The sequence below is a fragment of the Vulpes vulpes genome, unplaced genomic scaffold (assembly GCF_048418805.1).
Source record: "Vulpes vulpes isolate BD-2025 unplaced genomic scaffold, VulVul3 u000000657, whole genome shotgun sequence".
Lineage (NCBI taxonomy): Eukaryota > Metazoa > Chordata > Mammalia > Carnivora > Canidae > Vulpes > Vulpes vulpes.
Window position 1 is genome coordinate 1,692,049 of NW_027325810.1, and position 14,014 is coordinate 1,706,062.

Sequence of the window (14,014 nt, forward strand, 5' to 3'; positions counted from 1 at the left end):
TGCTCGTGGCTGAAGCTGGGCGACGGGCGTGTGCGGGTTCATTTCACGCTTACTTCCTTGCACGTACACAGATTCCCACCGAGCTCAGGCGCAAGCGGCGTTGCTTATTGACGAGGCCAAGAGTGCGACACACACGCCAACGCCGGGGTTGGAGGGTGTGGCTGGTGGGGTGGTGCCCCCGTTTGCGCTGCACCTGCAACAGGATTTCGTCTGCGTCTGGTCAGAGTGGGGTGCGCAGGGGTGGTCGAGGCCGCCCGGGGCTGGGGCGTCTCCGAGAGAAGTACGGTCGCCCTCAAGGAAGAGGAAGTGAAGCAAACAAGCTGATGCGGTTGCAAAGCCCCAGCCCTCGGGGAGGGGGCCGTGACACCACCGCCGCCGTCTGGACTTGTCCCCTCGCCCAGCCCTCTCCGGACTCCGGCCTGGGTCCCGCGGGGCAGGTGGAGCGAGAGTACGAACGGCGAGAGCTGCTCCATCCACCTGCCCGGGCCCGAGGCCCACAGCTGAGGGGCCCGCGGGGGCCGGGCAAGCAGCCCACGTCCCCCCTCCACAGGCCCCTGTCAACGCTGGGCTCTCCGGGTGCCCGCCCGGTGTGCGGGGCTGTGGCACTGCCCCTGCTCTCAGCTGGCACACGGCGCCCTCCGCCCGTCACGGGGGCTGTGCAACCCCGTAGGGCGTGACTGGCTCTCTGGCGACACGCCGTGAAGAGGAAGAGTGAACATCGGGGACTCGGGACAGAGACGTTCGCGCAGAAGCAAATTCAGAAACAGGAACAGAGGCTGGTCAGCAGCGCAGCAAGGACAGGCGCTCCGGGATGAGCACCGCAGGTCTTCCCACGCTTGTCCCGGAAAGACCGGGAGGCCCCCCAGGGCCTGGGCAGGAGCGGCGCCTGAGGGGACAGGCTCCGGGGTGGCCCCAGGGCTCTGCCGCCAGCGTGAGGGGCTGCAGAGGGGCAGGAGGCAGCAGGCAGCGGCGCTGGGTGCATCAGCGTCTGCCGTCACTGCGACTCACCACCCGCAGGTGACTCAGGACAGGAGCTGGCTCTTGGCCTCCCGGCTCCTACAGCGAGGACCATGCGGCTGAGGACGTGAGCCAGGACGCCCGGAGGCAGCCGGGGGGCCCCCACTGCACCCCCCACAGACGCACAGCTGAGCCCTTGCCGACTGGGGAGGAAAGGTGGACACTCTGGTCGACCCCGGGCCTCGGGGGCACTGCTCTGGGACACGCCCACCCCAGCCAAGTGGAACATGGGGGAGCCAGGCATCCTCTTCCGTGGCATCACGGGCCCCCAAGTGGCTTGGACACCTTCGGGGTTCGAGTGCCTCGACGGTGACGGCTCCGAGGGGAGGACACAGGGGCTACAGAAGCAGCATCGTCTCCTCGCGTTTGGAGGAACAAGGAGTGGAAGAGACGAGCAGGGTACAGGGGGGCCGTGTGGCCGGCTGGAGGACCGTGAACGCACAGGAACCGCCCCTCCCTGCCGCACACCTCCCTCGGGTGACTATGGGGGGGCGGCATCCAGCGGGGGCCCGGGACTCAGCACTGCCGGCAAGGAACTTGGCTCCCTGCATGCGGAGGGCTAGCTGGCGACTCGCCACGGGGGGTCACAAGGATATTTATTTGTGTCCCAGGGAGCATCCCGAGGAAAGCCCCCGACCAAAGGGAAAGGCCCTGGGCGTGCGGGGGGCGGGGGGGGGCACCGTGATTTAACTGGACCCCATGTGAGGCCCAGCAGGGAGCGTCGAACTGAACCACACAGTCCGTTTGTGTGGATCCTGACATTTTTGGAAAGATCCACTTATTAGTTATGGGGTGGGGGGAGCAAGCCCACACATACAAGCCTGGGGGGAACTCAGGCGCTGAGCGAGGAGCCCGACGCGGGGCGCAGCCCCACTACCCCAACTGCGGCCTGAGCCCGACCGAGAGCCAGTGGCTTCCCCGACCACGCCATCCGGGAGCCCGAGTGGGACGTTTTAAAAAGATGCATCTCAAGGCTTTGCGGCAACGTGGAGAAACGTACGACTCAAAGCCGCGGCCTAGAGAGCAGCAGTCACGTCGCTTCCCCCCGCGGCGGCCGCACACAACTACGAGTGCACCGGGCGCCGCGAAACGCCAGGCACGTGCAGCGGTGGATGCTCTGAGCCCGGGAGCGTGGCCTCCCACTCTTCCCACGCCGCCCAGGACGTGGGCCCAGGTCTCTGAAGCCAGGGCAAGGTCCCTCGAAATGTCACGAGGTGACCCCTAGAGCAGCGAACAGAGACCAGCGGGCAGGAGCAGACCGCGGCTCGGGAACCCCGGCTCCGCTCTAGGGGCACGGCTGGTGCCGGACAGCGGGGCCCCAGCTCCACGGCGCCCCTGCCCGCCCGCCCCTGCCCCTGCACCCGGGACCCTGGGGCACAGCCCGCCGAGCCCAGGCCGGGGCCCCTGGGGACGCTCAGAGGGAGGCCCCACGAACCGGCCCTCCCGCTCCCCCGCTCGCCGCGCACCCCCGGGCAGGACTCACCGCTCAGGGCGGACGTGCTGTTCTCCAGGGCCTGGCCCGTGGCCAGCAGGACACCTGTGCGGGGAGAAGAGGACAGGTGAGCATCCGTGGCAAAGCCTTCAGGGCTGGGGGGCGGCGCTGGAGGGGCGACGGCCGGGCTGGCCGGGAACCGGGGGGCCCAGGGCAAGGACCGCCGCTGGGGCAGCTCAGTGCCAGCCGATTCCGTCCTTCTCACCTCCCTCTGCCCGGTCCCGCGTCCCCGGCGTTCTGGTTTGTTTCTTTGCTACCGTGTAACTGTCTAAGTTGTCTCGAAACAGAACATTTACTTTGTAACCATTTTAAGTGTCCAATTCAGGGGCGTTCAGTGCGTCGGTGTTGCCGGCCGTGGCCACGGCCGTTTCAGTCTTTACGCCGCCTCTCTCGAGGCACGTGGATTCCTGGGGGACCCGCGGCCCAGGGACACGTGTGGACGACGCGCTGTGACCCGCGGGGCAGGGCACTCTAGTACTGCTCCTCCCCGGGGACCCCGACCCCGCAGACAGCGACCGCGAGGGCATCACAGCCTCCCCGCCAGGACGCTGGGGGACCCAGAGGGAGCCTCATCCCTGCCTGGTCACCCACTGGCCTTGCCACGGAGCTGCCAGCTCGGGATGACGGCACCTGCCGCCGCGCCGTACTGCGGGCGCCCTGGGGTGCAAGCCCCTCACACCACACCTCAGGTCTGGGCCCTCCCGGGGCGGCGGCGGGGGCGCGAGCCCTCGGGGAGGCAGGGAGGTGGCGGTCAGGGGGCTCACGGGAGCCCAGGCTCCAGGTCCCAGGGACACACTTCGTGGTCTCCCAGGATTTCATGCACAAAATACAAATTCAAAGGTAAGACGTGAAGATTTCCAAGGCTGCAACCGCAGAGCTCACAGCCCACCCTCGGGACGCGGGCGAGCAGGGGATGCCGTGAGACCTTGGGGGGGCCCTCGCACACGCCCGCCGGCGGGGATGCTCCGTGCCCTCGCGCCACGGCGCCAGGGCATCCTGGAAACAGCGGCCCAGCGCCCACGAGGAAGGAACCTTCCGGGGCCTACGCAACCGCGTGAGCGAAATCAGACGGGCTCCCTAGGGCCGAGGAGCAAAGACACACACGGGGTTGCGCACCGGCCGGCGGCAGGGGGGAGGCGGCGCGGGCCGCGGGCCACGGGGAGGGAGCTCTGGGCTGGAGCTGCTCCGGTCCCTCCGCGCCTCCCCCTGCGAGCCGTCCTGGCAGGAAAGCTCTGGACGGACTCGGACCCGCGTCTGGCGTCCACACACTCCGTGGCCCGAGGGACACGCAGATGGCGGCGACTCCTCGCGTACCTCGGAGGAGGCGCCGATGGCCGCCACAAGGTGTCCCCGAACCAACGAGGTAGTCGCCGCGTCCGTGCCCGTGTCCTCTCTGTGGTTGGAGCCAGGACGGCCGGGACCAGGCGGCGGGACCCGCGCCCCCAGGCGGGCTGTGCACCGTGGATCCTCGTGGATCCTCCCCGCGGCGCGGCCAGCCCCGGGGCACGGTGGGAACCAGTCGGAGTGTGCGACACTTGTCGTTCCACAGAGAGGGCCACTGGGTCTCTCCCCGTGATCGGAGCCGCAGGGAGGTTCCCTGCACACCCGCGGAATCCCACGGGCAGCAGCAGCCGCCCCGCGCTGCCCCCCCAACCGGGTTCGGCCACAGCTGGTGCCGATGAGGGGGAGGCCTCTGCTCTCCAGGCCCGGCCCGCGGGCTCATGCCTCAGTTGGTCCCACTGTCACCCTCGATGCCGCATCTCCCGGCCTCCCTGCCACCCGCCCCCCGTCCCCCTGCAAACACGTGGTTTCACAGGAGGCAGCGAGGCCTGCAGGGGCGAAGGCTGTCCCAGGCCCTGGAGTCAGCGCGAGCCCAGGTCCGCCCAGGCCCAGGCCGGCGCCGAGTCAGCACCGCACTCGCCCTACCCGCCACCGGCCGGGTCCCAGCCACAGCCCCAGGGCGCACGAACGGCAGACCCCGCGGGCCCCGGCCAAGTCCATGCCTCTGTTCTGGAGGCATCTGCTGCCTCTGATCCCCCCATGGCGAGCGGGCAGCCGGGTGGAGGCCGTCCAGGAACGTGTGTCCCGGCAGGCCCTGCGGCCCGACCGAAGCACAGAGCATCCTTTGGGGGCACCTGAGTGGGGACGGCACCGGCGCCACCACGACGGCTTCAAGGCCACGCAGGGCTCAGATGGAGGCCGCTGCCCGGCCACGGGTCCCCTCGCCTGCCACAGGCCCCCCGGCGGCTGCCTTTGCATCATTCCTGCCTAAGTGGCTGCAAATAGGGGGATCCCTGGATCACGGGCTTCAGGAAAGAGAAAAGGGGAAGCGGTGAAGTGGGGGAAAAAATGACCCATGAGAGCTGATCCCCACCTGAAGAAGCGTGGACGCCCAGGCCGGCCCTCGGGGCAAGGACTGTGGTGCTTAGGGCTCAGCTGTTCCGAACTTAAAGTTTCCAACAGAAAGTCAAAAAGAGGCTCATCCACGTGTCCTGTGGGTTCACAGACCGGAGCCACCGCATAGCCTGTGCACTAACGGGCCGGGCTGTCACAAGGTGCTGGGCCCTCCGTGCCCCTGGCCCCACCGCAGCACCCCCACCCCGGGCCCCCGGGGCAGCCCCACACCCGCACGCGGGATCAGGACACCCTCGTGACACCTGCTCGGGCGCCCAGTCTGGGAGAAGCACCCCAGGCCCCCGGGAACCCCGCCCTGGCGTCTGGCAGGCTCCGACCCAGGCTCCAGCCCAGTCCACCTTGGGGTCCGCTGTTGCCCCCAGAAGTCAAGAGCTGCACGTCTCCTCCATATTAAGATCCCATGAGTCAGGGTGCCCGAGCCAAAGGGTGAGGGTGAGGCTGGTGTCGGGGGACGGAGGGAGGGTCCTTCTGGACGAGGACGCCTGGGTCCTGCAGGTCAGGAGCCAATGCAGGCGGAAGAGGGGTGCAGAGGGGGAGGGTGGGTGCTGGGGGTGCAGCCAGGGCCCCCCGACCCCGTGGCCTGGTACCCAGGGCTGGACGGTCATGAGGGGCGCAGCAGCAGCGCAGAAGGCCGTGGGTACCGAGAGCGAGGGCCCCGCAGCACGGCTGAGGTCTACCGAGGACTCGCAGGGGCGACCGTGTGGGCACAGCAGGGCCTGAAGGGGCCACGCGACACCTGGGCCTCAGGGACAGGAATTTCATCCCACATCAAGCTTTACCCGCAAGCACGGCGCGATTTCAACGGTGCAGCGGAGGCTGGGACGGGGCTTGACCTCAGGATTTTAAACCTAAGACGTTTTGGCTCATGTGGCGACGCTGGTTTCAGGGTAAGAACCGAGTAGAAGAAAGAGAAAGAGGACACAGCGCGGTTGGGACCAGGAGGCGCTGGAGGGACCGGGGGGCAGCGAGCTTGTCCCCCCGAGACTGTCCACCCGCGTCCCGGCTGGCGCGGCGCACGGAGGGTGGCCCACGGCTCCTCTCCATGGAGGGGGCCACAGCTCACGCTTGCCCGGCGCCCAGAGGCCTCAGTGACACCTCGGAGGGTGTTGGGCCCGGCGGCACAGGGATTTGTGGAAGAACTGGCCGGACGGGATCGGGACGCTCTGGGGACAGCAGGGAGAGCGCAGAAAATACGTGACGTGGGAATGAATCACCCCGGGAGACGGGCCTGCGGCACAGAGCGCCCTTTCTTTCACCGTCCCAGCATCTGGTCACTGCTTTTACAGGGCAGGTGGGACCCGCCCCCTGAGCAGAGTGTCCCCCAGGGAAGTCATTTGAAAGGTCTGTCGTGCGGCAGGTGGCGTGTCGTGATGCGAACAAGCCAACCTGCGGGGAAGGGGCAGCTTCCGGTTACAGACCCAGGCCCGTGAGGTCCTGACCCCTTTGCCCAGACGCAGCCGCGATGTGGGACATGCCTCTGTGCCTCGGGGGCCTCCCGCTCTGTCCCCATGTGGCTCCGTCCTAGGATTCCCGCCCGTGCGTCCCCGCGAGCTGCAGTGTGAGCTCCGGCACTGACCACGTGCCCCGCGGAGTCTCTGCGGTCAAAGCAAGTCCAGGAAGGTGGTACCACCGTGCTCCAAGTTTGGAGGAAGTCAGGGAGCAGGGGACGAAGCATGTGCCCCAGGTCACCCAGGTCACCCAGGTCACCCAGCTCACGGGTGACGGGTGCTGCAGGCTCAGCCCACGGGGCCCGACTTGGCTCGCACTCCTCCGTGAAGCACGAGGGACACACACCAGCTCCCCGTGTGCTCTCCTGCGAGGGGACAGGCACGTGCCGTGACGTGGGGGACAGAGGCCAGGAGCCCGAGCTGCGGGGTCGCTGTGGGGGGTCAGCCCCGGCGCTTGCTTCGCCGCCCCGCCTCGCGGGCTCTGCGTCTGTGGATGCCCGAGCTGGGCCCGGACGCCTGCGGGCCTTGAACTCCAGGCACCGGGGAGGATCCAGGGCTGGGGCCGCGGGCGGACACACGGCTGCACACGCACTCCTTGCAGGTGGGGCCCTGCCTTGGTCGAGGATCCCACGGAGCAGACCCGGCGAGCGAGCTTGCTTCGCCGTCACCGTCCTTCAGGTCGGCAGGACGTTCACAGCAAACGTCAGCGCGGAGCGAGGCCCTCGTCTGGTCCTCCACGAGCTCGCCCCAGCTTCGTCTCAGCACTGTCTGGACCTGCTCACGACCCACGAGGGATGCGCTCGGGTCAGCGGGCCTGGCGCCCGGCCACCCTCCGGACGACCTGGGGGCGTCAGTGCCGAGGCCACGGGACGTGCCTAAGGCTGCACCTCGTGACGGCAACATCACGGAAGCCGGTGCTGCCCGGGTGCTCCTAGGGGTTCCCTGCACCCCTGTCGACGCATCTGCGGATGGGGAACAGCCGAAGTACCAAGGGGGGACCTTTGGGGTCCCAGAGATGAGATGAGCAGACGGGTGGCTCATGTTTTCCTTCCTGACGCAGTCATTAGGTCAGAGCAGGAGGGCACCTGCCCCCCACTCAGCCCCCCACTACTGCCGCCCTTGCTGCCGGGCCCTGGCCGCGTCCCGTCGCTGGCCTTGCCCAGCCCTAGGCGTCCTCAGTCCTACATAGGGACAATGGCTGCTCACGCGGCCTCCACAAGGCTCCACGAGGGGAAACGCCGCACACGGAGAAACAGACCGTCCCACACGAGAGCAAAGGGGGTGGGATGGGCCCCACGATCGTGGGTTCCCACGGACGCTGCCCTGCACCCGATCTCAATCCCAAGCCCCGTGTTCAAACGCAAGGTCGCCTCATCCCTGAGCTGCTGCTCCTGTTGGCTTCCGGGCGGGGCTGGGGACCCACGGCATCATCCACCCCCCACCCTGTATCTGAGCCCAGCGCCCCCGCCCGCCCGCCCCCCTGCGGATGCCCCAGCGCAGGCCTCATCACGCCTCCTCGACGTGCTGCGCTGGCCTGGTCTTAGAGGACCCAACCTCCGAAACGAGGAGCTTTTAGGGCAAAATCTTTATCCAAAAAATGGGCTCTTGAGGATGCACCCCTCATTGCATCGGGCAGGACCAGCCCCGTGTCCTGCCCACGCAGGTCCACCCTTTGCCCTCCCCACCAGCTGGAGGGTCAAGGCCGCTCAGTCAGCCACGGCTGGGTCAGGGCCGAGCGGTGAGGTGCCAGGAAGCGGTGGCAGGCGGGGCGCGGGAACCCTGAGGGAACCCCGAGGGAACCCCGAGGGAACCCCGAGCCCTGGACAGCAAGGCTACACGGGACTGTCCCAGGGCAAAGCGGGAGCGGGCACGGGCTGGAGCCCAGGCCAGGCCAGAGCGGCAGGGGCACCGGCTGCACCCGCAAGGACCAGGTGGGCCCGGGGAGTCAGCACCCGGCAGCCAAGAAACTCAGAAATGGAATGGCAGCTCCGGAAGCGTCCACCGGGACGCGAGGGCCCCACCCCGTCCACGAGGTCCGTCCCCGTGCTGCGTCTCTGTCCCCCGCCAGGCCCTGCCCAGACCTCGGAGCAGCGCGGTCGGCCCCACAGCCCCTGTCGAGCCAGGCCGAGCCCCGGGCCCCTCAGGCCCCAGCAGAGCCACCCCAGCAACTGGCGCAGGAGCAGGCGCCGTGCTGGGAGGAGGTGACAAAATAAGTGATCCTTGATTCCTGCACAGAGCAGCCCATGGCGACAGCTCCGGCTTCCCCGCTGCCGCTCCCGGGACACCCCCAGAGCCACCTGCAGATCGCACCGTGGCGCCCGGGCCACGACCAGGAGCAACAGGACATGGGGGGACTTCAGCCTGGGAACGGGGGGCGGACGGCTCTGGGGCGACGCCGCCGGGAGGACTCGCTGCAGCACGCGAGGCCCGAGAGGGAAGCAGAGCAAACAGAGGAAACGCGTCCTGGGAACTGCAGTCTGAAGAGCTGAGGGGACAACACCCTGCAGTTCTTGTGACCCCTCATTTCTCAATCCGCAGCACAGTGCTTCCCCGGGCCCCGGACGCGGGGGCGGGAGGGGGAGCGCCTGGGTGGGAAAGGACCGGACACGGGGAGGAGGCGCTAGGCGGCCTGCCGGGACAGCCCGAGCAGCCCCCCACCGGCAGCGCCCCGCGGCTCTGGACACCTGTGGGGTGGATCCCGCTGCCGCCACGACTGGGGCCCTGCTGCTACCGGGGCAGGGAGAGCAGGGCCGCCACCACGGGATCTGCGCCGTGCGGGGTCCATAGTGCACGCGGGTGGGAGGCTCTGCACCTGCCGGGCGGCCCTCCAAGCGCAGGGCGCACAGCCTCAGCCCAGACCCGGGGTGGCGGCCCTCGTGGGAGCCCGTGAACGGCCTCCAGCCGCGTCCTGCTCGTCGGCTCGCTCTCCTTTAATGGATGCTCCCCACCGGGATTCCCTCCTCCTTACGACTGTCGGTCTCCCCGTGGGAACCTGAAGTGTCCGGGCTGCACGGCAGGAAGCCCACCCCAGTCATGAGACGGGCGGAGCACAAACAGCCCCCAATCCCGGTGGTTCACAGTCTTGGGGTTCCGCAGAGGCTCTAGAGGGTCAGGAGGGTCGGGATGAGAAGCAAAAGGGAAGAGGGAGCAGTGGAAAGAGGACACTTTGCACTGGGACAGGTCAGCTGAGGCAAGAGCAGGAGGGCGCCTGGAGAGCTACGTGGGGGCCACCCTGCGTGTCGGGCCGGAGGGGAGCGCAGTGAGAAGAGGGTGTCGGCGGACGCTCGGCGTGCTTCTGAGGCATTGCCTGGGAAACAACCAGACTCAATAAATGAAGGTGATGTGAGAAGCAAACCCGCGGGTGAGACGGTACAGCTGCTTGGGGGACAGCTGAGTGGTTCGCGGCAAAGTGCAACCTCGTGGGACCATGTGGTCCAGCAGCAGAGCTTCTTGGTATTGACCCAAATGACCGAGAACTCGGGTCCACAGGGAAACCTGTGCACACGCGTGCAGCGGCCTGACTCCTAACTCACACGCGTGCAGCGGCCTGACCGCCGACACTTGTAAGGAGCCAAGAGGCCCCTCGGGGTGAAGGACAGACCGTGGTGCATCCAGACACTGGAGAACTGGACGCATCGTATTACGTGAAATAAGCCAATCCAAAGGGGCTCTAAACTGCGAGTCCGACTCTAGGACATCCCGGAAAAGGAAACACACGGAGACTGAGAAGACAGGTCGGTGCCAGCGGTGCAGGAGGAGGGGCACGGAGATCAACAGGGGAAGACGGGGCCTCGGCCAGAGCAGCGACCCCGCGGGACTCACGACGGCCGGGGGCTCATCTGCCACACGTCCCAGAACGGACGACACAGAGAATCAGCGCTAGTGCAGACTGCGGATTTCGGGTTAAATTCAACGTTGAAAAGTATGAACATTTTTTTTTGTGTGTGTGGTGGGGGGGCACGATACCACTTTTCTCAGCAGTTTGGGGTTTCTCCTTCTGAATGTTTCTCTTGTAGGCTCAGACCCGAACTCTTCCCGCGAGTACCGCCCACACCGCAGAACGGGATGGTCCGCCCTTCAGCCGTGACTGTCGGCCGTCAGTCATGACTCTAAACGACCCTGTGGTTGAGTCTGTGGGGCCCATCGGTACTTCTTAATGCCCTTCTCCGGACTATTATTATTATTTCTTGAGCACGGCTGGCCCACAGCGTCACATGAGTTTCAGGTGCACGCACAGCGATGTGACTGCTCCTAGAGGCTGTGCTGTGCTCGCCGCCAGCGCGCCTCCGCCGTCCCCACGAGACACAGCAGATCCCACGGGTCTCCTCCGTCTGCTGTGCCTGGCGCCCCGTGACCACAGTCACTCTGTGCCTGGGAGCCTGGACGCCCCTCTGTGCCCCTTTTGCCCACACCCACCCCCCTGGAAACCGCCCATTTGTTCCCTGTACTTATTGGGCCTATAAGTAACCTGGAAACCGCCCATTTGTTCCCTGTACTTATAGGCCCAATTCTGCTGTTTGCTTGTTTGGTTGGTTAGAAAAACATTAACTTTCGTTAATAACAATGTGCTGACATTGGCTCGTCGATTGTAATACTTGTACCGTCTCAAGTGAGAGGGTGATAGTAGGGGAAGTTATGGGAATTCTCTGTACTTTACACTCAATTTTTCTATTAAACCTGAAACTACTAAAAAATAAAGAAACAAAAGTCCATTAGAAAGACAGCCGGTGACGATTCTAACACTATGAAGCTGGATTATTTACTCTACGTTCCAACGTGTCCCGTCCTGGGGCTTCCCTAAGTTCAGGGAAAATGTCCTCCTGGGAAGGCTGTGGCGGGGACCTGAGGCCTTGTGAAAACCAAGGAAACCCGGTATCGCAGTTCCGGGGCCACTGGTCTTGCTCCGGCGACTCCTAACGTACGACAGGTAGCACGTCGTGGACACGTGGTCTCAGCTGAGGATGGGCCGTGAACACAATCTTCAAAGCTGTCCACCGGCTGTCAGCTCCGAGGCCGAGGCAGCAGAAAACAAGACCTGCTAGATGGTGGTTTCACCCAGTTTCTTGGCTCTCTGGCCACATCTGAGCGTGGGCTCCCCGGTGGGTGCCAGGCTCGGCCTTGATCGGACCCCAGTGAAGCCACCGTCACGGAGACCACCTCCACGGCCCTCCTCCTGTCCTTGCAAACAGTAATTCAGGCAGAGAAAGAACGAGAGAGCACGGCAGGGGGGGGGGTGATCTGAATTGCCCAAAATCATCCTTCCGGGAAGACCTCCCAGCAAGGTGATGAAGCAAGCGGCTTCCCCTCCGTCTCCGACACGGTCATACGTGGGCTTATCTCCCGTCTCCATGGTAACAAGTGACGTGTCGGGGGAGATGGACTTTCTCAGCTGGCTGAACCCCGGGCGCCGAGAACAGCACCCGACACGGGGCGAGCTCTCGACAGCACCTGTTGAATGAATTCGGTTCCTTTCCGAGCTCAACCCATCGGACCATCCGGAGGTGGTCAGGGAGAGCCACCCACAGAGGCCAACACTTGGGGTCCTAGCTGAGCAGGAGCGGCTAACGCGGACTCTGTAAAATCTAGGTTCTTTCATTCTGGAATAAGAAGACACCTGTAGAACGTTTCTGTGGCGGGAGCTCTCCAAGAAATAGTCCAGACACCGGAGCATTGCCTTCGTCATGGGATGATGATGAGAGAGAGAGGAGGACGGGGAAATAGAGTCACAGGGTCGCAACCGGTGACATCTAACGGCGACTTGAACAGAATGAGGGAACCAGTCCTGCAAATGTCGGGGGGAAGAGCACCCAAAGCTGAGGGAACAGCAAAGGCCACGGTGCTGAGCTAGGAGTGAACTCCGCGTGTTCAAGGAAGAGCAAGAAGGTGGAACAGGACGGTGGTGGGACACAAGGCTGGGGAGAGGCCAGGGGACAGCCAGGCGTCTGGGTTCCACGCTGGACATATTTGAGCAGAGGGATGATGGCACTGGATGTAGGTGTCAGGAGCATCGTCTGGGACACCGGGAAGGGAAGAAGCCTTGTGGAGGCAAGACTGGAAATTGGAAGAGCAGGGATGAGGCCACCGAGAAGTCCAGGTGAGGGGCGGGGGATGCGAGATGTGGTCGGTTCCATACGACAGGGTGGAAAGAAGACTCCTTGGCCTTCTCCCGCTGTCCACACCTGCCCCTGCGTCCTCTCCACCCTCCTAGGCCGAGGGCGACCTTCAAGGCCTGGTTCAAACGTCAACGTCTTCCCAAACCTTGCCCGTCCACCTCAGAGGGAGGACCCCCGTCCCTCTCGAAAAATTAAAAAGCAAACATGCAGACAACCAACCGCCGAGAGCATGGGGTGGAGAGACCCGCCGGCAGGCTCAGCACCCACAGCGTCGAAGCCACACGACTCCAGGTCTCTTGATCCTGATGTTCTCGCTTCCCCGAGGGGCTCTCACTGACAGCTCCCTTCCGTCTGCGCAGGGTCCCCGGGCTCCCCTGGAGGTCTCCACGCCGGGTGACGTGTGCCCCGGGGCAGCCCCGGCCGGGGCCTCGGAACCCTGTCCAGGTAGCTGCAGGCTCGGAGCCGGGACCCACGTTCCACGTCCAGGAGGAGCTGCGAGGCGCTGGCGCCTGGACGACGACACAGGCTCACGGCCTCCTGGGAGCTGGCTGGGTGCACCCTGCTTACCCCGCGCCTCCCACGCGGCCCGCGGGCTGGACTGGGGCCTCCCGGGCTCACGACGGCTGCAGCCACCTGCCGCCACAGCACGCAGGCTGCAGATGGACAGACCGCGGGCCTACTCTGGGCTCTGGGTCTCCGCCCTCAACGTCCCGCCTCGCAGCAACCTTGGCCCAGCCCTTGGCCACCCCCCGACCCCGGGGGACACGGGGCTGGGGACACAGGGCCGATGACCTCACTGGGCACGAACACGCACTTTTACGCAAAAGTCAACGACTTTATCTAGAAGGTGGAACAGGGGATGATGTCCCAGCCCCCTGAGCGGGTCCTGCTGAGTGGGGACGCCCCGGCGCCCTGGCCCTGCTTCCTTGCTCCCGGGTCCCCTCCTTGGGTGCCTGCCTACCCAGTGAGGCACACCCCAGGTCAGACCCCGTCACCCCCATCCCCCGGGCCCGCCGGCTGTGGGCACAGGCACAGCGGCTCTATCCTCAGCCTGAAGACGCACCCCCAGGCCAGCCCGTCCCCTGACTAGGGGAGGCCCATCTAAGGGTCGGGTGTGGCTGTCGTCACTGCCTGACGACCCCAGGGTCATCCCAGCTATGTCCCCCCTTATCGCCCGGGCTTCATGCCGGGATGTGAGCTGACGGGCGGGGGGCACTCGGACCCACGGGGCCTTTCTTCTTGTTCTGCTGCTGAATGTCACCCCGCAAGAGCACCGGTCGCAGGAAGAATGATCAGGTAGCAGGTGTGGGGACGGGGCGACGGCAGCGCAGATCCAGGCAGCCCGGCGCGGCCCGACACGCCCCGCGGAAGCCCCGCAGGCCCCCTGCTCTCAGGGCGACAGGGCTGCTATGAGGAGGTGCTGTCTCCCCAGCTGTCCGGGGCCGGAGGCGGCCCGTGTCCTGGCCACCCGAAGCCTCGGCCTTTCCTCCCTTTACTCTCCCGGGGGCAGCGGGGCCGAGGACTCGAGC

The 14,014-nt window shown here is 65.9% G+C and overlaps 1 protein-coding gene across 1 annotated transcript in view; it reads right to left on the minus strand.

The window, feature by feature from the left end:
- Nucleotides 1-14,014, minus strand: part of TGFA (transforming growth factor alpha) — a 77,886-nt gene that overhangs the window by 49,140 nt on the left and 14,732 nt on the right. Inside the window, exon 2 of the mRNA XM_072746170.1 lies at nucleotides 2,501-2,554. Coding sequence (XP_072602271.1) covers nucleotides 2,501-2,554 — 54 coding nt within the window. The remainder of the gene's footprint in view (nucleotides 1-2,500; nucleotides 2,555-14,014) is intronic.